The sequence below is a fragment of the Chelonoidis abingdonii genome, chromosome 1, assembly GCF_003597395.2.
Source record: "Chelonoidis abingdonii isolate Lonesome George chromosome 1, CheloAbing_2.0, whole genome shotgun sequence".
Lineage (NCBI taxonomy): Eukaryota > Metazoa > Chordata > Testudines > Testudinidae > Chelonoidis > Chelonoidis abingdonii.
Genome location: NC_133769.1, coordinates 238,723,615 through 238,747,192, shown reverse-complemented (window position 1 = coordinate 238,747,192; position 23,578 = coordinate 238,723,615). Strand labels below are relative to the sequence as shown.

At 41.6% G+C, this 23,578-nt stretch overlaps 1 protein-coding gene across 3 annotated transcripts in view; it reads right to left on the bottom strand.

Moving 5' to 3' along the window:
- Window positions 1–21,767, bottom strand: part of PNPLA4 (patatin like domain 4, phospholipase and triacylglycerol lipase) — a 46,890-nt gene extending 25,123 nt beyond the window's left edge. For 2 of the 3 annotated variants that reach the window (XM_032790053.2, XM_075060673.1), the window contains exons 1-6: window positions 21,670–21,767; window positions 19,375–19,708; window positions 18,298–18,415; window positions 8,985–9,169; window positions 1,260–1,354; window positions 950–1,085 (exon numbers count right to left, since the gene is read on the bottom strand). In XM_032790053.2, coding sequence (XP_032645944.1) covers window positions 950–1,085; window positions 1,260–1,354; window positions 8,985–9,169; window positions 18,298–18,415; window positions 19,375–19,533 — 693 coding nt within the window. In that variant the 5' untranslated portion in view covers window positions 19,534–19,708; window positions 21,670–21,767. The remainder of the gene's footprint in view (window positions 1–949; window positions 1,086–1,259; window positions 1,355–8,984; window positions 9,170–18,297; window positions 18,416–19,374; window positions 19,709–21,669) is intronic. The other variant, XM_032790054.2, reaches the window with a different exon arrangement.
- Window positions 21,768–23,578: the final 1,811 nt, after the last annotated feature.

The window sequence follows — 23,578 nt, the reverse complement described above, 5'->3', positions numbered from 1 at the left end:
CATAATGCACAGTCAACCCGTGTAAGTCATTGCCATGGGTTCTTGTGAAGGCCAAAACTATAACTGGGTTTAAAAAAGAATTAGGTGAGTTCATGGAGGATACGTTCCTCAATGGCCATTAGCCAAGACGTGCAGGGATGCAACCCCATGTTCTGGGTGTCCCTAAACCTCTGACTGCCAGAAGATAGCACTGGATGACAGGAGATGGGTCACTTGATAAATTGTTCTGTTCTGTTCATTCCCTCTGAAGTATCTGGCACTGGCCACTGATAGAGACTTGATACTGTGTTAGATGGACCATTAGTCTGACCCAATATGGCCATTCTTATGTACTAGAGCTGAGTAAATGGCAGGAATGTAAATCTTGTAGGTATTTTTCTGTATTGTTGCATGCATTCTGTAAATAATGTACATTTTCTTAAATACTGTTCTCAGTTTGGGTCTCACAAAGATTAAATGAGTATTGTGCACAACTTTGGGTAAAACTCAACAGACTGAGACCATTTGATCTGCATCACATCAATAGTTTGAGCTCCTGCTCTGTACAAAAACAAAGTATCTGGAAACTTTTTGAAAAATGGCTAGTTTTTTTCAGGGTTTGTATCTCTGGAACTTCTAGCCCAAATTTGGGTAACTAGCCTTATCCTGCACCATCATGAGGCACACCACATTTGAACAGAATCTGATTAAGCATGTTGATTTTAGAAGACTTAAAAACATTGACCTTTAAACAGAAGTTGTGACACAACCTTAACTATAGTGGTGCTGCTGTGCCACTATATTTTTGCTTGCCTTGGTTATGTGCGCCATCCCACTGAAGTCAGTGAGATTACTCAAATGAGTAAAAGGAACAGGATTTAATCCAATTAATTAAAAAAAAAAAGATGTTACAAATTTTGGGAGACAGGCATGCATTTTCATTTACAGAAGTGATATGCAACTTTGTTACCTTAATGAGGTCCTCCCTGGAGGCAAAATTTGAAACCAAATAATTTTTTCCATTTTTAGTGTTGGTGATTGATACATAGAGACGATTCTCTGCTATCTCATGAGCATTAGAAGGAAGAAAAGACTCTATACCAGCCCTATAATAAAGAAAACGATTACCATTATTCACTATTAATTATTGAACAGCTTATAAATATTTCAGAAGCAGAAGAAAGCTGAGCTTTCCATAGGACAAATAGCCTTCTATACTTTCTCACTATTTTCAAGCTTTATATAGAACTGAACTTAGAAAAATACATTAAGATACGTACCTAAGTCTTGTCATGAAATCGTAACCTGGTGTCACTGCACCAAAGTACAGTCTTCTAATTTCCTCTGCGAACTTATAGGTAAACGCCTCGCATTCCTGAAAATTAAAATACTTCGTATGAAAGGTTCTGTAGTTATTAAAAACCATGTCCACCTGAATTACACAAAATGTTAATTATAAATAATTGTAGTGTAATTCTTTACCAATAGCATATTAATTGATGAGAGTTTACTTTACCAAAAAGGAGTTACAAGATAACTGATGAAGTCTATGTTTGCTCATGTCCCATTACAGACAAACCATATGTGGGTAAGATAAATGAATTACTTCTCCACACCACACCATCTCACTCACGTACACCACATGGGAAATAATGTAAGAGAAAGTTTTATATATTTATATATTCATAGAAAATAAACAACATACCTTTTGGAGATTATATATATATATAAAAAATAGGTGATATATATCAGGTGAAAGAAAAAATCCCAAAGGTCTGCTGTTTATTTTCTATGAATATCACCCATTAGACAAGGAATCCACTGACATGTATCATTGCGGTAGTTAGTTTTTATATCAGGCATTTCAATGGAAAGTGACATCTTAAAATTCACTTAAACAATAAAAATATAGATGAGATATTTCAAGACAGCTGTATAAAAACAAAGACTGAAAAGTTATTTAAAGGCTCCTTCCTCACTGATGCAAAAGCAAAATTTCTGCAGTTACTGGGAAAAATTAACAAGTACTGATGACAACTGAAGTAGGTAAGCAAAACGGACACATAAAAGACATCCTGAGAACCAATCTGCAGTAAATACAAGCAATTTAGAATGGAATAAAGGTAATATTGCATCTGATCCACAAGAGATTTGACAGAGCCTAGCCTACCTACCCCTCAGGACTTGCATAATTCTGATCCTGTAAAAACACCCCAATAATGTCTATCTTACATGTAACTAAGGGCAGGCCCACCGACAGCAATTCCAGGCCTCATGGTAGAACAGTCAATGGGTGTTCTTCCACTATGGCCAGAGCTTCCACATGCTCGCTTGGCAGCCTTCACTGCCGCCGGTACCACATCATGTGTGTTTCGGAGCCCTGCAGCCTGCCAGGGCGATTTAAAAGGCCATCAGGGGCCACTGGGCAATTGCCCCCTCCTAACCCTCACCCCAACGGCAGGCCTGACTAAGGGTCAGTACTCTGAAGCTGCTGAACACAATTACTTTATGTACAGTAAATATGTTTTTGTGACAACATATTAAATTCATATTTACTTGCAAGTATTGAATATACTGCTATCTCTCGCCACTTTATTGACAAGTCTTGCAACATCTAGTGTTTTTCTTAAAGTTCTAGGTCCTAATGTCATGTTATAAAGGGAATATATACATTTAAAAAAAAAGAAGTTTCCAAACCTCATAATTGCAGATCAAAGCTCAGAAATGTGAACCCTAAAATGTTAGAAGCTCAATTGTCAGAAAGCAAATAAAAAGAACCCAATATTTATTTGCTTTTAAAATGATTTTCAGAGGGTCTAACTTTGGACTTTGAATGCCTGAGATTAGCAAAACTGTATTTGTATGAATTCCTATACCATTTTGTGAAAAGAGCTGTTCTGATTCTAGTGTCTTGAAGAACCTGCAATCCAGTTTTCAAAACTGGTTTTCAAAAAACTGAAATGCACTTTAACTGTTCAGTTGTACATTAGAGTGGTCTAGAAAATAGTTTAGAGTTCTTTGGTTAATAGCTTCCTGCATGATGCAATACTGAATTTGTTGCAATAAATAAACAAACCAAAAATAAAGACTTGGATCAGCCATTTGGAGACATCCGGTCACAGAGATTTTTGTTTGTTTGTTTGTTTTTGGTTACGTGTTATAAAATCAGTGCTCAGAAAAGGTAAAGATTGACAGCCCTGAAAACAGAAGGCATCCTTCCTATCCACAGAAGAGATATATACCATTGGCAGCAGTAAACCTTCCCCATACCCCTTGCATGTGTCTTAAATCTGGCCCACCTAAGCAATCACTTAAGTGACAGAGGAAAATTTAGTCTCCCTACAGGTTCTCTGTATAAATTGGCAACGTGTGAATTAATGCTAACTGTGCTAGATTTGTACTAGAAACAAATCTTCAATTTAAGATGTCTGAGACCAACTTATTTCTCATAGGTCAAACACATATCAGACAGGAACTACTGACATAAACTGGGCTCTATAGAGCATTACCAATTCCAAATCACCTGTTCATTTCAAGTGAATAAGTGTGGACACACTATGAGAATTCAGTATTATAGGCTATTGTTTTGTATGACAGGATCTATTCATAATAAGAATTATTCACTTTTGCCATCAAAAAGAATATCTCCCTTTTACAACTACTCAAAGTTATGGTAATGAGATATTAGTTAAAATATTTAAAAGTGTGACTTAGGAGGCTAAGTTCCATTTTCAAAAGTGACTTAGTATTGATATGCCTAAAGATGCAGAAACTAGTGGAAGTTAAGTGCTTAACCTGCTCAGGCACTTTTGAAAATCACATTCGGCACCTCACACATCCCAAGTGAGTCCCCTAAACACTGGGCTAAAGCTTATAAGGGAGCTGAGCCACCACTTCTTCACTAACCCATGCTGTGAATCTAGTCCTCCTTTCCTTTGTTTTAATCAAAAAGCCTAAAAGTCAAAATGAAAGTTTTAGGGTCAAAATGTTTTGTTTTAACATTCCTGAAATGTTTTGATTTGTAGGAAGTTTTCAAAAAATATTTTCAGTTCAACACAAAACAAAACTTTATTTTATTTTTTTAATTTTACAGCAAACTGACAAAATCCATTATTCACCAAGCACTAATTACAGCCCACCTCACTTTTGGACTCTCCTCAGATTCAGAAACCCACAGGAGAGCTCTGAAATCAGGGGTGGGAGAGAATCCTAATTCTGATCTGTCTAACTTAGCCATATTTGAAAAAAACCCTAACTTTTCTAACAAAGTTGCTTTTACGGATATCAAATATGTCTATGTTGGAATTTTCTTTGTAACATTCTTTGCTCATGTTTTGGCTCAGATGGAATTTTTTTGCTAATGGTAAGAATATAGAATTACAGCGACAGAAAAATTGAATAGAAATTTCAATAGAAGTACATTTGAATGAAACACATTCTATCCACAAGACAGAAATGTCTTTGGGTAACATCCACAGGAATTAAGGGTACATCAGCGGGTAGCGATAGATCGGGGATTGATTTATCGTGTGTAGTGTAAACATGATAAATCGATCCCTGATTGCTCTTCCGTCAACTGCTGAACTCCAGCAGTGTGAGAGGCGGAAGTAAAGTCAACGGGGGAGCTGCAGCTATCGCTTCGGGGCCGCGAGGACACTAAGTAAGTAATTTAAATTCAATCGAAGATACATCGACTTCAGCTACACTATTCTCGTAGCTGAAGTTGCATATCTTAGATCAATCCTCCTCCCCCCCACCCAGTAGAACCTCAGAGTTATGAACATCTCAGGAACGGAGGCTGCTTGTAACTCTGAAATGTTTGTAATTCTGAACAAAACGTTATGGTTGTTCTTTCAAAAGTTTACAACTTAATACAGCTTTAAAACTTTACTATGAAAAAGAAAAATGCTCCTTTCCCTTTATTTTTTAGTAGTTTATGCTTAACACAGTACTGTACTGTATTTGCCTTATTTTTTGTCTCTGCTGCAGCCTGATGGCATATTTCTGGTTACAAATGAGGTGAGTGCTTGACCGGTCAGTTCGTAACTCTGGTGTTCATAACTCTGAGGTTCTATTGTATTATTTTGCCCATTGGAGAGCTCACAATTTCTCATTAGTGCAACAGAAACAGAATGATGAAAAAGTTAATTTAAAAAATGTAAAGAAAGGCTAGAGAGCTCAAATAGTGTTCTCTAGTTCATACGATTTCATACATGCAAAATTTCATTAAAATCAGACAATGTAATATGTGCTTTACTCTAATAAAAGAGCAAAACCAAAACTTTTCCTACATCTTAACCTATAAAAAGGGCTAGGCTGGAGAAAAACCCTATTGCCCAGAAGCCCAGTATAAACAGAAATGCTATCTGGGCAAGTAAGTGTAACCACTATTCTGCCCAATGGATAAAGAGAACAGAGGCTGAAGGCAGGGTGTGTGAGATAATTGAAATTGATACCAGTCAAAGGAAAGAGGCCAGAAGGAAAAAGTTCCAGTCAACAGAAGAGAGAAATGGACCTAGCTAATCTCAGCTAATTTATGCATCCTAGTCTTCCACTCGCCCTTGGTGAGCAACTTTTTCAGTCTCAGTTCAACAGGACCCCTAGCCTGTGCATCTTATTAATAAAAGACAGAAAACCATCTTTAAGAAGGAGGAAGATATCAATTTTACTATTTCATCTATCTGATTTCTGTAGTCTGCCAATGCCATACCCCTCTTTGCTGACTAGAGCTTCAGACAAATAGCCCTTGTTCAGGTCACAAACGTGGTGACAAAATGGGAAAACCAAGAGACTGTGACACAGAGTTTATTTTCCATCTGATCCCTCAAATAATATTTTCCTGATACTATCAAAATTGATGTTTTATCATTACCTAACTGTGATAAACAGATAGCTAAGGGTTAATGTCTCTTTCCCCTGTAAAGGGTTAACAAACAGTGACCTGCAACACCTGACCAGAGGACCAATCAGGAAATAAGATACTTTCAAATCTCGTGGAGGGAAGCCTTTGTTTGTGGTTTTTGGGTTTTGCTTTGTTCTCTCTGAGTCCTGGAAGGGACTAGATGTGCAACCAAGTTTCTTACCAATCTCCCTGCTACAGTCTCTTAATATATTCAGAATAGTGAGTATTGAGTAGAAAGGCGGTTATAGTCTTTTGATTGTTTCTGTATTTGCAACTGTGTATCTGGCTGGTAGAGTTTTAATGTGTATTTTGGCTTGAAATTATTTTAATTGTATTTTTGCTGAGAAGGCTTTTTCTTCATTGTCTATAAGCTGAAAGACCTGTAATTACATCTTGAAATTACAGAGATTTCTTACTTTTTCTTCTTTTATTAAAACTTTTCTTGTTTTTTTCCTTGTAAGGCAAAGGTGGGAGTCTGCACTCACCAGGAACTGGTCGGAGAAAGGGGGAGGAAAAACCTGTTCTGTGTTATTCTGTCTCTCTCTCTCGGGAGAGGAGGGGGAGGGGGAAAAGGTAATGTCCTCTTTGCTTTAGATTCACGGAGCTGAATCTGTTTGCCTCTGGCTGAGGGAAGAAAGGGGAGGGAGGAGGTGGAATTCCTCTGTGTGTTAAGATTCAAGGAGTTGAATCCCAGTGATCTTCCAGGGTAACCCAGGGAGGGAAAGTCTAGGAGAGGCACTAGTGAGGGAAAGAGTTTACTTTCCTTGTATTAAGATCCAAGGGGTCTGGATCTTGGGGGTCCCCAGGGAAGGTTTTGGGGAGACCAGAGTCGATCAGGCACTCAGAGTCCTGATTGGTGGCAGCATATCAGATCTAAACTAGTAATTAAGCTTAGAAGAATTCATGCTAGTATCTCGTTTTTTGGATGCTAAGGTTCAGATTGAGGAAAGAATACTATGACACTAACACGTTGATATTAAATGTTAAATATTTCAATGTTTAGCAAGGTCTGGTCTTCTTCAATGCTGTATTCACTCATTTCACAAAGAAATAAGAGAGGCAAAATACTTTGTTGGAAGTTATGTGTATTGAAAACTAAACCCTTTTAGGTATGTCTATACAGTAGTTAAACACCTACGGCTGGCCTGGATTAGCTGACATTGGCTCCATAAGAAGTGCAAAGTGGCCTTCAACGAGCCAAGGTAGCAGTGGAGAACTGCTGTTGCAGAGAACTCTCCACCAGACAGCTCTGCTGCTTCACTACCTGTCTCCCGCCCCACTTCCAACATAAGGAAGATGGGATTTTTTTTTCGGGGGGAAGCCTGGGTGGGACAGGTAAGGGGAATGGCAGAGCAGAGCTCTGCTATGCATCATCCTCCACTGGCATAAGTTCACAGGGACAGCCCCAAATTGTGCAGGGCCACGTGGCACTGAATCAGAAAGCAACAACCGGCTTCCTGCAAACATACCCCCACTTATCCACCCTTTGCTCCACCCAATCAGATCTTGGACAAAATAGAGAACCAAAGCCTATAATTGTATGTGTTAATATCAGTCAAGTAAGAAAGCACCTGTCTGTTTCTTATATCTCCTTCCTTAAAAGGACAGTAGTACATGTTTACTGAACAGTGTCAGCAGTTGGCTGTAACTACCAGCCTAGGACAGAAACCGATTACTTCTCTACTGCAAACTTTAATAAATTAATCATACCACCAGCACAAATCTCACTCACCACTTCCCTCATACTGTCTCTCTCACTCATCACTTCCCTCATACTGTCTCCTAAACCCAGGGTTCTCAACCTTTTCCTTTCCGAGCCTCCTCCTCCCACCCCAACATGTTATAAAAACTCCAGAGCCCAGGTGGTGGTGGTGAGGATTGGAGGCATTGGGGGGCCCCCCTTTGGGCTTCTGCCCTAAAGGGTGTTGGCACTCCAGCCCCTGTGCAGGGACTGCGGGCATAGGTGTAGTTTGACTTCTATTTGGGGTGGGGTTGGGGCAGGGCCGGCAGGGCTCGGGACAGCTCCGCACAGCAGGGCTCGGAAAAGGAGCGCCACCTCTACTCCCCGACTAACCTCAGCAGACCACCCAGCTCATCTGGGTTGGGGAGGCGCAACCAAAAATTATAACTCAAAGGGTGAGGGGCTCAGCTCAAAAAATTTGAAAACCACTCAGGGTGCAGGAAGAAGGATCCTAGGGGCTGTGTACAGGTGGGAGGCAGAGCTCAGAGAGAGGGGTAGCTAGGGGCTGTGCCAGGAGACCCACCCCCCCCATGTGGTCACTGCTCCCCAAAGGCTCTGCAGAACCAGGTCCCCATGCCCAGGCAGCTCTTACTGGTTGCACAAGCAGTCAAAAGGGGCTGGGAGCTGAGGATCAGCCATAGCCCTGGGCACCAAGAGGAAGAGATGAGGGACCGGTATACTGCCTCCTCCATGAAACCTGTCAGAGCAGCAGCCACTCTGCACTGCCCAGCTCCAGCTTCCGATCACCAACCTGACCAGAAGGTGAGGCTTCGGGAGGTGAGGAAGAGGAGTGTGTGGAGCTGCCGCTGGAACTGCCCTGCTGTGGGTAAGGCACTGCAGTATGGGGGTTAACGCACCCCTGAACTCCCCTCCACCTCTGCCCATGGACTCGGGGCTTCTGCTCCACAGGGCACCAGGCCTTGGAGCTCATGGACCCCCTGAAACTGGCTCATGTACCCCGCAGGAGGCTGCAGACCCCCCGTTGAGAACCTGTCCTAAACTACAAGGATACAAATAGTGTATGTATGTATGACTTTACATATCTCAACAAATCTTCATCCATATATGACTTTAAAATTATACAGCTAAAATATAACCTTATGATGTAAATTGAGCACATACGTCATTAGTTGGTAAGTGTTTTAAAAACTGTATAAGCAATATACACACTTTCTTTGTTAGGGAAAACAAAGTTGTGAGCTCTGCTCCTAGATAAGACTAAAAAAAACAACAAAACAAAAAACCCCAAAAAACTGCTGACTAAATAAAAATAGCGCCACTCTAAAAACCTTACATTAGGAATTTAAGTTGTTGTTTTTTTAAAAAACTACATTCTAAATGAATTAGTTATTTTTCAATTACCTCTATGTTTTCTGGCATTGTTAACAGAACTGTGGCAACCAGTGATCCTGCAGAAGCTCCTGCAAAAGCCTTCACAACCTTCAGTAACTTCTTACCATGTCTGCAAAGAGCAGATGCTGCCCCCAAGTGGTATATACCCAGAAACCCACAAGCTGCAAATGATAGGTTGAGATGTTTCATTTTTGCTGTGGAAACAAAATTTTGCCATCAGGAGATGGATCAGTTAAATGCTTTAACACATTTATTTTTTTCTATTTAACACACACATGCACAATATCTAAAAACAGCTGGCTTGTTTTCAAAGGAGATGAGCATCTTCACAGGAGCTTGTAGGTCCACAGCATCTTTGAACTTCAGGGCAATTGTATTCAAAATGCTGCTTAGTCAAATACTACTCCATTTCTATTGTTCCAAGTGGAAAATTATTTTTATTCACAATAAAATATTAATGAAGTGTTTTTATAAATGTTGTATTCCTCTGTTAAATTAAAAAGTTTAACACTGTATATTGAGTAGATAAGTTTTCCCATATCTGGAGACTTAGTAAAGACAAGTTAAAAAAAAATCAATGATTCTAGTCATTTTCCAGAGCTGTCTGATGGATTGGTACAGTTTAAACCCATTTTGCTGCTGGCTCAGAAAGTTAAAATTGCTCAGAATTGTAGATAATTACATCTGGCCATCATATGCTCTTTAAATGTGCAGTACTGACTCTAAAATAGTCCTCTTAGAAAAACACTTTTTCCCTTTCATTATTGGAATTAATTTACTTTAGAAATGCTACCATCAGCATCTAATAATGCAGAGACAAATTCATATAAAAGGCATTTCTTATTCAGAGAAAGGAAAAACACATTATAGTTGCAATCATAAGACGATACAAAAGAGAGAAAAACTATAGTTATATAAAACAAAATCCCCCACATGCACTTTAAAGGAGCTAAGGGTCTAATTCAGAGATCGGCAACCTTTGGCATGCAGCCCATAAGAGAAATCCGCTGGCGGGCCAGAACGGTTTGTTCACCTGCAGAGTCCACAGGTTCAGCCAATCGGAGCTCCCACTGGCCACAGTTCGCTGTTCCAGGCCAACTGGGGCTGCGGGAAGTGGCCGTCAGCACATCCCTCGGCCCACGCCACTTCCCACAGCCCCATTGGCCTGGGACAGTGAACAGCGGCCAGTGGGAGCTGCGATCTGCTGAACCTGCGGACGCTGCAGTTAAACAAACTCTTCCGGCCCACCAGCAGATTTCCCTGACAGGCCGTGTGCCAAAGGTTGCTGATCCCTGATCTAATTTAAACTAACAAAATGTAAAAAGGGAAAATTAAGCTGAAATTTAATTTTTAACTTCCCTGTTGTGCCCAGATATATTACTTTGGATTTTTGCACAAATAGTGGAGGTATGAGATACAGGGTGCCTTATATTAATTTATATTTCTTATAAGATTTAGAATTTCAAATGGAATTAGGAGAAAGGAAGTTACATACGTGGCTGCTCATTGATTTCAATGGGACTACTCACAGCAGTGAAGTTAAGCAAGTACATAAGTGTTTACAGGATCGAGGCATTTGCCTACCTTAAGTAAAAATGGCTTAGCATGGCACCTATAGCACTTAATATTAAACATGGAGTTAACTAGAGCTCAATTGCCCAATGTGTAACAAAGGAATCTGAGTATCAGAGTTGTAGCTATGTTAGTCTGTATCTACAAAAACGAGGAGTCTGGTGGCACCTTAAAGACTAACAGATTTATTTGAGCATAAGCTTTCATGGGTAAAAAACCCACGATGCATCTGAAGAAGTGGGGGTTTTTTAACCACAAAAGCTTATGCCCAAATAAATCTGTTAGTCTTTAAGGTGCCACCAGACTCCTAGTTGTTTTTAAAGGAATTTGAAATCTCTTACAGGATTGAGTCTACTCTCAGGTTTAGGGAGGACAAGTGTCCAAAGCAATGTCATTAGATCCCTTAAATTCAAATGCTGTGCTTATACAAGAAAATTTCAAAAACAAAATTTCCTCCAGTGTTACCATGGGCTCAACTGAACTTGTGGCAATATTAGAGAATTTTTTTTTTTTTCCTGAAGTAATTTTGAGGAGACAAAACCCTAAAGATCTAACTTCTTACATACCTCCAGAAACTTGCAAGATTCTGCTATTGCTGATCATAAAAGCCATATACTGTACAGAAGATAGTTAAAATAAACAATCAAAAAATAAGCTAAGTACATAACAGAAGGCCTAACCCTTATGATCTCAGACCTTCGGCAAAGGATTAAGAAATGAGTGTTAAAAGGCGATGGAGAACAAAGGCAGACCATATTGTTCGTGTTATTCTCTCAGCCTCAAGATACCATTAGCTCCTAAAACACAACGGTCTAGATGAATGCCAAATGAGAATAGATTTGTTACTCTAATTAACTATATCTTTAAAATTTCCTTTGTAAATTATCTTCCTCTTCGCATGACCAAAACCCAGTAATTAGCTTAATTTTTCTCTATATAATCCACTTATTTCATGCAAATTCTTCTGTGTGTTTTGGACTGGACTTGTAAATCATGCAAAAATAAAAGCTATAAAATTAATTCTCTTTGAATCTATTGTATTTTAAAGGTAAATTTATTTGAGAGTGCCAAGGCATGCCAATGTAACTACAATAAGGTTGTTAAACCTCAGTGTGCTTCTCAAACATGTTCACATAAAGTTACTGTGATGGATTCCCCCTGGGGTGCCACCTGAAACTGGGGTGCCACTGAGCCCCCCAACCCAAAAACTTAGGCTCCCTTTACACTGTGCTGTGGTGACCAGCCTGCACTTTCACCAGCATACATACAGGTAGGTACACACCCACCTACAGTTACATGCAGATGCTGTGTCCAGGTCCTGAATGGGAAGGCTCCAGCTAGAGAACTTCCGAGCTACTCAAGCATGCACTCCCTCCGGAACGTAAACCCAAAATAATACCGTCCTGCACTGCACAGGAAACTGTACAGCATAAGCTCATGGAATTCATCCCCTCCCTCAGTGTGGAGTGGAATACACAACAGTTTTCTGTCCCAGTTATGACTTCCCCACACCTGTTTTAAATAAAGCAAAAACAAGTTTATTAACTACAAAAGACAGATTTTAAGTGATTAAAGGGATCACAAAACAGATCAAAGCAGATTACCTAGCAAATAAACAAAAACCACAAACTAAAGCTTAATATACTACATAGATCAGATATGAATAGCAAATTTTCACCCTAAGTGAGGGTACAAGCAGACTGCAGTTTAAGGGGAAAGCTGCACTAGCTTACAGCTTCGAAACTCCAGGTGTTCCATTCACAGACTAAAAACCCTTTAGACTGGTCTAGCAGTTCCCTCAGTTCAGTCTTGGTTCCTCAGGTGTTTCCAGGAGACACTCTGGGTGGGGAGTGTCATAAGGTATAATTCCCAAATCTGAACCTTAGCGTCCAAAAGTTGGGTACCTGCATGAAACCTCTAAGCTTAATTATCAGCTTAGATCTGATATGCTGCCACCAATCAAAACTCTGAGTCTTTGATAAACTCTGGTCCCCCAAAACCTTCCCTGGGGACCCCAAGACTCAGATGCCTTGAGTCTCACAACAAAGGCAAATAACCCACTTCCCTTCCCCCCTCTTTACCTCCTCCCAGGCTTCCCCTCCCTGGGTTACCCTGGAAGATTACTGTACTTAAACTCCTTGAATTACAAAACAGAGAGGACAATTCACCTTCCCCCCTCCTTCTTTTTCCCCCTCCCAGTCTTTCCCTGAGAGAGACAGTAATCCTGGCACAGAGATTCCTATCCCCTTGAGCCTCAACTAGAAAAGAAAATCAAACAGGTCTTAAAAAGAAAGCTTTTAATAAAAAGAAAGAAAAGACATAAAAATCGTCTCTGTAATCAAGATGAAAATATTACAGGGTCTGTTAACTTATAAAAAATGAATAAACAGCCTTATTCAGAAAAAATACAATTTAAACATTTCCAGCAAACTACACACTTGCAAATACAGAAAAACAATGTAAAAGCCTATATTGTCTTTCTACCTGTACTTACAAGTTGGAAACAGAAGATTAGAGAGCCTGGAGATAGTGTGATCACCCTCAGAGCCCAGAGAGACAACAGACACAGAACAAAGGACCTACACCCAAAACTTCCCTCCACCCAGAGTTGAAAGTATCTTGTTTCCTGATTGGTCCTCTGGTCAGGTGTCGTTTGTTAACCCTTTCCAGGTGAAAGAGATATTAACCCTTAGCTATCTGTTTATGACAGGGAGTCAGTGAAGAACCATGATAATGTCACTCCCCTGCCTTATAGAGCTTTTGCATATGGTGGGAACCCTTTGTTTCAAAGCTTGGTTCCCACACCTGTCAGTGGAAAAACACAGATATCCCAAGATTCAGACTAGCACCAGGTGACCTGGTCACATGTTCCTGTAGTGTCACAGCAGCCATCATTCAGAGGCTGTTTGTAGTGTCTTCAGGAAGGCCCCCACGTGGGAGATAAGCTTCTTCTAAGGCCTATTGTTTTCTCCTAATGGCTCATTAACCTGAATGGACCATCTAGACTGAGAACCTCTAGCCTAGTGAGCGTTCCCCAGGTATAAACACTTTTGTAATACAGATATATAGTCAACATTCCTAACTTCAGGTACAAAAATGACAAATGCATACAAATAGAATAATCATATTCAGCAGATCATAACCTTTCCAATGACATCTCACATGACTTATCTTGCATAAAATACATCATAATTATATTATAATAATATCACTATGAAGAATATGGGGTGCAGTGTCACAGTTACAGAGTCACTATGGACAGATTTGTTTGATCCTCATTACCTGAAGGAATATTTGAATTCTCTAGGCATTAAGACTCCGTGCTTTCCCAAATTTAGTTTGCATGCCTCTAACACATCCCATGTGTACAGGATAGGTTCAGGTGGCTTCATATGGTGATGTGATGAATGACCAGAAGGATAAAGCATTTTGAAAGAGAAGCCCCTAACAAACTGGGGTCACCGCTTGTGTAGGGAAAGCCCCTGACGGGCCAGGGTGGTTTGATTACCTGCCTCGTCCATAGGTCCAGCCGATCGTGGCTCCCACTGGCCATGGTTCGCTGCTCTGGGCCAATGGGGGCTGCAGGAAGCGGCGTGGGCCGAGGGACTTACTGGCCACTGCTTCCAGCAGGCCCCATTGGCCTGCAGTGGCTAACCGCAGCCAGTGGGAGCTGCAATCAGCCGGACCTGCGGATGGGACAGGTAAACAAATTGGCCTGGCCCGCCAAGGGCTTTCCCTAAAGCAGGAAGAGGAGAAAGATTTCCTCTCTGTATACAGGTTTAAAAACATCTAAAAAGCTCCTGCTGAAAGTCATGAAAAAGCATCAATCCACTATCAAGAAACAGTTTGATACATTTTATACATTGAAGTCTGTACTTTGCTTAAACTTCTACGCTGAATCTCTTCCATCCATCCATCAGGTAGCACAGAAATGAATCATTAATGTATGGGAGATTTTCTATTGAAAGTGTAAGATTTTCTTTACAAAAAGAGTGTATCATTTAGATGGTGTTAACTGCAATTCACTGAAAAAAACACTTCCTACCTTGCCTCTAATTTTTTTGTGTGGGAATATACAGAAGTATCACTTAATCCACAATGACTATTGCTGTACAGACCCCTCCTCCCTGGCAGGAGGCAGCAGCTATTTAACAACACACAACAATATTACTAAAAATCCCGTGAGGGTCCTCTCCAGCGCCCTCCCCCCCAAAATTTCAGTTTAACTACTCCGGTTGTTCTCATTTCCTATATGGAAACCATAGATGGAATCCTGGCTCCACTGAAATTAATGGCAAAATTCAAACTGACTTTGGCACTATGATTTCACCCTGTTTGTCTACTGGTTCTGATTTTAATGACAGGAAGAAATCAAGAAGACTGTGTGATAATTATCTATATATTTAATCTCTATTTTTCCCTATACAGAACTAACTTATTTATAACTGTCATATTTAATTCACAGAACTTTATTCTCTGTGCCACAAAGCACCAGTGTGACACTGTAATTTACAGAATAATAGATGTCTATTTCAAGAAAGATGAGATATACTGTAAACCAATTAGTTGTATAACAAGCAAATTAAGTGATATATGAGAAAAGTAACTGGAGAATATATATGAATATTTTATGCAGAATTGCTGAGAAAATACAAAAACAAAATAAATACCATAGAAAGTGTATTTTAAGAAGAAAATGTAACAGGGAGAGAGCAAAATTAAGATTTGTTCTGAAATCAGAGAAGTTTTTTTGGTACTACCTACATATGTAAGAGATAATCTAAGCCTAGTGTGTACTGAAATGGTGACATCAATGATTTTTGAAGTGCAAGGACGCAGAAAAATAAATATAAAAAATGATACAGACTAACTAAAACCAAAAGCTGGGGTCTGTTATGGAGCTCAATGAGAGAGTCTGTTTTCTTCTACATTTCTCCATAAACGTAGTGGAAACTTTCACACTTTTATTTTAGTTTCCAAGATAAAGTATTTACATTTCACCGAACATTTTTTGTTTTCTTTTTAGTCTGTAAACCTCTCCTGTTTAATTTACATTGAATTTGGCATTGACTGTTGTATCTGGGAACATCAGACAGTTGTTGCTTGCCAGTGTTTTCAAAGAGAACATAACTGTGCATTTAAGGCATGCAGAAACAGGTAAACATGACTTAAGTGCAGATTCATCTTAAGGTATGTCTTCACTAGCAATGTTAAAGTGCTTCCGTGAGGAGAGTAACTCCTAGCGCTGGTGCACTGCCTACACTGCCACTTTCCAGCGCTTGGGGGGGTGTTTTTTCACACCCCTGAGTGACAAAGTTTCAGTGCTGTAAAGTGGTAGCACAGATAAGGTCTTAGTGCTGTTGTGGGAAGAGAGGGAGGATAGCTCCACCTCCCCCGTTTCAGAGACTTCTAGGGGCTAGTTTGCCACATGGCACAAACTAGGGCAAGCCCAAGGGCTGCTCTAACTGGTGCCCCGGTTATACAGAATGCCTATGGGCCATTGCAAAGGCAAGGAGACAAACTTGCCTAGGACACACACCCTACCACTCTCAAATCAATCCTTCCCACCTCTGGCTCACCCATGTCTCATGCATCGAAATCCTTCTTGCATCTTCTGTGAAGCAACAACAGAGCAGAGAGAGAAAACTATGCCTTGAAGCAAGAGGCTTCTGTACAAGGGATATTTTTGGGACAGGTTTACACCAATATACCAGCTCTTTGCATCAACTTAGCTAATGAGAAAGGGTCCTTAGGCAATGGCAAATCTGGCATTCTGAACAGGTGGGCAAGAGCACAGAGAATTCTATAGTGTGCCATAATAGGATCCCTAGGGTACAGCTCTGGGTAGAGGAAAGCCAAAAAAATAAGGATTTTTATAAATCTGTAGCACTGGAATAGTTAAATTGAAAAACAGTCATGACTAAGTCTTTGTTTTTTAAAGTTCTGTCCCCTTCCCTCTGCCCCAAAATATCTATGTATCAAACCTATTCAAATTTAGAACTAACCATTCCCCCGCAACCATGTAAAACTTCCTTTATAAAAACAGCAACAATTTTACTTGGCCTGTTTGCTGATTACACTGGACCACTGACCAAAAAAAGTGGTCACTAGTTCAAAATTCCAGTGCTTCAAATAAAAGGCTGTCAAGCAGACAAGAGAGTTCAATGTCAGCAGCATTAAGGAACTGCTTGAACTCCTACTGCCACAAGAGCCTTCTTAGGTGTTCCATAGAACTGCTGTTTAAAGACTTGCAGAGACCCTGAATGAAGTGGAACCAGTAGTGAAGATGCATCTACTTATGTGTGCAAACTCATTTGAACTGAAAATGTATTTTAATTATTTTAAGAGCCAAAGAAAAATCAATTTCTATATAGTTGGTATTTCTTCTCTTAATCTGTCTTGTCTATTTAGGCCCTGATTCTGCAATGTAATACATGTGGGTGGATGAAGGATGTTTGCGCACTCATTGAGTCTGCATGTACTGCAGGACTGTAAACTCACACTAAAAATTTGAGGGCAGGGCTGTGTCTTACTATGTGTATGTACAGCAGCTAGCACAATGGGGCCTCTATGTCTGTTGGTCTTCTGGGAATTACCATTACACAAATAAGAGTAAAAAAATATTTTAAAAATAACAATCCACAGCCTAACATTTGCTATAAACTTATTTCACCAAAAATTTTAACAAGAATTAACAAAAAGGAACTGCCAACAAATGGGCCATTTTTATGAACAAAAATATACTGAATGACAGCTATCAAGCAGTTTAGATAAGATATGAATATTTGCATTAAATGAAAAGCCTTAAAATATTACTTTTGCACACTGGATGGTTAGCTATGATGCACTGCTAGTTCAATAAACAAGCTTACAATTTAACTTGGACTTTACCTTGAGAAAATAAGAAAAGGCATAAAAGGAAGAGATGCAAGGTATTTACAAATCTATACTTACACTGAGGCACCTTTCCAGGGATTGTAAAATAACTATCAATTTAATAAGCATCAAGAAACCGGATAGGGGTAAATACTTATGAGAGTCTGCCTTTGGTGTATCTTCAAGACCACAAAAACCCCAAGTGGGTGAGCTGTATCAAACACAAAGGTTCTAATTCAGAAACTATTGAAGTCAAAAAAGAGTCCTTGCATTGATTTCAATGGACTTTGGACTGAGCCCAAAGCGCACACAAAGACTCCATTACTATGTCACTTCATGATACCACCATACAAGCTAAAGGACTAAAAAATAATACCTGATTGTGTCCTAGTTATTCAGTAGACTGTTCCAGGATGGAGGGATAGCTCAGTGGTTCGAGCACTGGCCTGCTAAACTCAGGGTTGTGAGTTCAATCTTTAAGGGGGCCACTTAGGGATCTGGGGCCCCTTCCAGCTCTATGAGATAGGAATATCTCCACATATTTAATAAAAAAAAAAAAAAAGCTTCTTCTGAATCATCAGCCAAGTCCCAATAAGGTATACAGAAAGACTTCTGCTGATGACTTCAACTTGATTGGACCAATAGTGTATTGGGTGAACAAAATTTATTTTTTAAATTGCAGAATGTACTGCAGTGAAGCATTATTATTATTATTTAGTGCCCCGTGGAAAAAATACAAAACCCTTTTTTATTAGCAATAAAAAATTCCTGTATGTTACTTTTTCCCCCAAAATACTTAAATCCATATTATACAGTAACTTGATGATAAAAACAAGATACTTGAGATTTAACTAAGAATAAAAGTATTAAATACCTTCCATCATGAGTTGTCTTCCATCATATGTTGCTTTGGGCCCTTTCCCACAGGCTGTTTTAACTTCCTCAGCAACAACAGCAGTTGCCATGTCCATTATCAGCCATTCATTCTGTACCTGGGACACCCACGTTAAGACAATCAAAGGTTAATCTTTTCAAGGAAAGAATAAAAGGAATGGTTGCAGGAAAATCTCAGCTGATTTTTTTCTGAAGTATTTAAAATAATACTGTGAAAAATTATCATGTGTCCTTTAAAACTAGCTGGGCATGTTTTCCTTAGAAAGGTGAATAAAAGCTCCATGTCATTTGCATATTTGTACAGTGTCTGAACACACTACCACATATAACATGTTATATGCTATTATTTATAATCAACAACAGCATGCAATAATTTACACTTTCAAAGCTGAAACTAATCTAAGTGGATGTCTAAAACTAGGTGCAGTAGACTATGCCACTTACAGGCATTATGTGTAGAATATGATGTGCAAACACCAAGATTAAGTTTGTATTTCATAAATGATCTTGTGAACTGCTTCAGTCATGTTTCCACAGCCTTAGGCTTTTCTCCTTGCATAAGTTCCATAGTGATACTCAAGTTTTATGCTCTTATCCTACCTTAACAAATCCTTTACCTCTTTTTCTGGTCTTTGTGTCTCATCCCCACACACACAAGGACTAATTCCATTCTTCGGTAAATCAAATCACCTCAGTCCATGCCCTCCTGAAGTCTCTCCTAAACATTTATTTCTTTCAGCTAGTCTTCCACATCAGTAATCATCTTATTTTTCCTACACTATAACTACATGGAGGTTTTATTTTTCTCTTGAAGAAGCTAGAACAACAAGAAACCTACATGGCAAGTCACATATCCTGTTACTTCCCAACCTCCACTCCCCAGTCTGGTCATTTATCTGAGTTAATGTCCAAACCTGCAATCCCTTATGCCAGTAGTCCTCAATTCATCAAACCTTAAAACAGCAAACTCTAGAGGAAGGGATCTGGTCTTGTTGTTGAAAGAGTACTATGAATACCTATAACGCCATAGAAAAAAATAAATTAAGTAAATACTTACATTATATGTGGATTTAACATGTGTGGCTCTTAGACTGCAGTAACCCAGAACACCAGTCCAAAACTGCTGAAGTTTAAAAAATATGTTACCATGCAGTCCATCCTCTTTCAAACGAGGCCATTGCCTTTGGATGCTACACAAGCGTTTAGTGGCCCACATTCCTCTGCAAAGTAGCCCCTGAATCCAGATGGTGTAACAATAAATGGAATTGCTCAGAACAGGATCATTTTACTGCCACTTGTAATGAACGAGGTAGCTAGACACCACCAGATGAGTTTATTGCTGGACATTACAAGGGAGATGTTCCATCATCCACTAAAAATATTTAAAATACCTGGTGGAAAACACAGAAAGCCAAAACCAAGTTGAGTGATTAAAAAAAAAAAAAAAGGAAAGCTGTATGTTAAGGCCCTGACACTACAATGGGAGCCATGTAGAAGGTAATCAGTAACATCTCATGCAAACTGATCCATGAAGACTGCTTGCACAGATTAGATTGTAGGATTGGGCCATATTTTGCAGGTGACAATACAAGCTCTAGAGAAACAAGGTGGGTAAAGTAATACCTTTTTGGGGGAAAACTGTTGGTGAAAGAGAAGTTTTCAAGCTGAAGAACTCTGTGTAACCTTGTCTCTTTCATTAACAGAAGCTGGTCCAATAAAAGATATTACCTCACCCACTTTGTCTTTCTAATATCCTGGGACCAGAGGTGCTGCAACGGGGGTAAGGGGTGGGGGACTCAGGGTGCCATGGCCCCCCCCTTTTTGAAAGTGGAATGAGCCTGGCCCATCCCCTTCTCACCATGGGCCTGCCCTGGCCCCTCTTCTTCCCCTGCCCCCCTTCAGCCAGGTGGCAGCTGGAGCCCAGCAGGGGAGTCTGAGCAGTTGTTGGGCGCTATGCCATGGACCCACCACCTGTCCGGCGTACGGGTCGGAGAGCAGCCACTGGCCTGTGTCCCCGCTCCACGGTCCCCCGCCTGAGACCAACTCAGCTATATCATTAGAAATACAAACTCTAGACAATTACACAGAAGAACTGAAAACACATTCCTTGTCTGGAAGTTCATGAATGCTAAGTGTCCAAAAAAAAAAAAAAAATCTAGGAGGGTAGATTGCGTTGATTTCTACTTCAAATAAAACACTGTGGGATCCTGATAATACGTGACCATAGAAGGAAACCATCAGCTTGAAATGTACTCAATTTCAAATAGGAGTGAAAGGCAGCTCAAATGGGAGGGAAAAGTCACTACACCTGCCCATCAGCGCCCCTTCCAATGTAGTCCAATCACATTTGTCTTACTTTTAGAATTTTGGAGAAATTTAGTATTGCCTCAAACACCTGCACTGACTATGGGATAGAAACTGTACAACTGCCTACACAGTGTCACCCAATACCAGGGCTGACTGGAGAGACATGGGTGACTGCCCAAAGTGCATGTGGTCAAGGGGGTGCAATGCACCCCCCACAATGTTCCTTCATGCCCTCCTAGGGGGCTGTGAGGGGGCGAATGAGGAGCAACATCAAGTGCTCCATGCATCCAGCTCACTTTCCTCACCTGGGCTGGGAGGCGAGCATCAGGAGCTGCTGCTCTCTGCCTTTCTCTCAGGCAGCCAGGTGGGGAAGTGACCTGGATGTAGGGAGTCCCGATGCTGCTCCCCGCCCAGCATTCAAGGCGACCTGCATCCGGGTCAGTTTCCGAACATGGGTGCAAGAGGGGATGCAGAGGTTAGGGGCGAGGAAGGTTGGGGAGCCCACGGTGGCCGGGGGCAACGGGGGGGTACCACACCCAAGGGGACCAGGGGCACTAAAACAGAAGTCAGCCCATGGCACCGTTTCCCCACAAGCCGTCTCCACAGGGGGATGTGTGCGTGTGTGGATAATCCTAGTCTGAGCGGAGTTTTAACATTGCAAAGGCAGCTAGGACAGCTCTGTGCAAGGGCAGATTCCCGCCACCACGGGGCAGCCTCTCCCCCGCGGGGGGGGGGGCGTAAATTGGGAAGCTTCTGTATGGGCATAAAACATATAACGGGGGCGTCCCCCCCGGGGGGGGGGGGGGGGGGGTTGCATAGACACGTGGGGCGGGAGGACCCGTCCACCCCATACGCTGAAGCAGGGCTCGATGACGGGCCGGCAGGACGCAGCAGCCTCTGCCGGGATCCGCCTAGAGGCCCAGGGTTTATGCAGGGGGCGGGGCTGTGGTGGCTCCCAACGTCAGGGCCCCGCGCGGGGCGGGCTCGCGAGGCACAACGCTTTGGTGTGAGGAAGGGCGCTCGGGAGCCTCGCGCACCCACGCACCTCTTCTCCGTGCACGCGCCGGCCGCCGCTGACGCGCCTATTGTTCTACCAACTCAGCGCCAACAAACCGAGCGACGCCCCCTAGCCCCCGCCGCCCTCTGTCGAAACCTCGCGAGATCTCGCTTTCCCGCCCGCTGGCAGCGTGAGCACCTCCGGCGCTGGAGTCGCACGTATGTGACGAATGAAGGGGCGGGGCCGAATTAACAATTCGCTGCTCTGGGCAGTTCCCTACCCAGCCCCAGCTCGCGCGCCTCACAACGGGGTTGGTGCGCGAAGACGGACGAAAAAGTGCGTGTCACTCATGCGCATGTGCAGTGTGCTGGCGCTGGAACGAGGCACGCCGGTCTTTGGGGCGGAGGATGCCCAGGCATAACCCTCCGCGCCCCCACCCCTCACTCACACGCCCAGAGTGAGCGGCTGGCTAGGCTCCTGCGCGAGCGGTAGCATGTGCGAGGCCGTGGAGCAGCAGGCACGAGAAGGGGTGGAGTCCATGAGCTGGGTGGCAATCGAATGAGTCACCGTAAGCTTCTTGCCTTGGGGGGGGGGGGGGCAGTCTGTTAGGTACCAGGCAACCTGGCCACAATGTATGTGCAGAGCCGGGAAGGTGCTTCACTTTCCCCCTTATATTGTTTGCAGCAATAGTGAACTCTTCTGCAAAGGAGTCACATCGTGGACTGTGCCTCCTGTGTCTTTGCTCATTATTCTGGCTTCAGCTGTAGCTTGCTCAATCTGAGTAGCAATAGTTATTGCTTTTTCTAATGTAAGTTGTGGTTCTAGAAGTAAGTGTTCTCTTACGCGAAGTATGGTTGTTTTCTCAATGACTTGGTTTTTAATCATCTAATCTGCCATATTCCTTAAGTCACGATCAGACTCCCCAGGGAAGCAATATACTGCATTATAGTCTCACCTGGTTTCTGCTCATGCTGGCAAAATCTGTAGCAATTAGGACAAAAAAGTTCTTTAATGCAGTGAGTGCAGTCTCATATTTATCATCTGCAAGGGGAAAAGTGTAAAATATACGCTGCCCTTCTACTCCAAGGCAGTGGATTAGCAGAGTATGCTTTCTTACTTCAGAAATCTCTGTAGCACTGATTACAAGCAGGTAAGTCTCAAACATATAGGATCAGACAGTAAAAGCAATTGGAGGTTCACATGGGCTTTGCAGAAAGGGTGCAGGTGGGTTCAGAGGCAGAAGATCCATCCTCTTCACCAAAATGCTGTATCAAGCAGGCAAGGTACTAACAAGCTTCAACAGGCCTTTATTTTTACAGTGGAAACTTCTTTACCAAGCTGCTGCTGCACACTCTGTAACTCTCACTCACTCGGTCGCCTCAATTCCTCCCCCCTCCTTCCTGTTTCCTGTCCTTTCAGGCTCCCACCAGCCAGTGCTCCCAGTTCTAATAAAATAAGCAGCAGCTAAACACCACATTTGTGCCCCCTTCAGCAGGGCAGTGAATCTCCCTGCTTCATGGTAGTTTTTTCTAGGCTTTGTGGAGTCATTCTGAGTACATATGTGATCCCCTCATCTCAAGAAAAATATACTGGCATTAGAAAAGGTTCAGAAAAGAGCAACTAAAATGATTAGGGATTTGAAACGGGTCCCATATAAGGAGAGAGTAAAGAGGCTAGGACTCTTCAGCTTGGAAAACAAGAGACTATAGAGGTATATAAAATCATGAGTGATGTGGAGAAAGTGGATAAGGAAAAGTTATTTACCTGTTCCCATAATACAAGAACTAGGGGTCACCAAATGAAATTAATTTGCAGCAGGTTTAAAACACGTACAAGGAAGTTCTTCACACAGCGCACAGTCAACCTGTGGAACTCCTTGCCTGAGGAGGTTGTGAAGGCTAGGACTATAACACCGTTTAATAGAGAACTTGATAAATTCATGGTGGTTAAGTCTGTT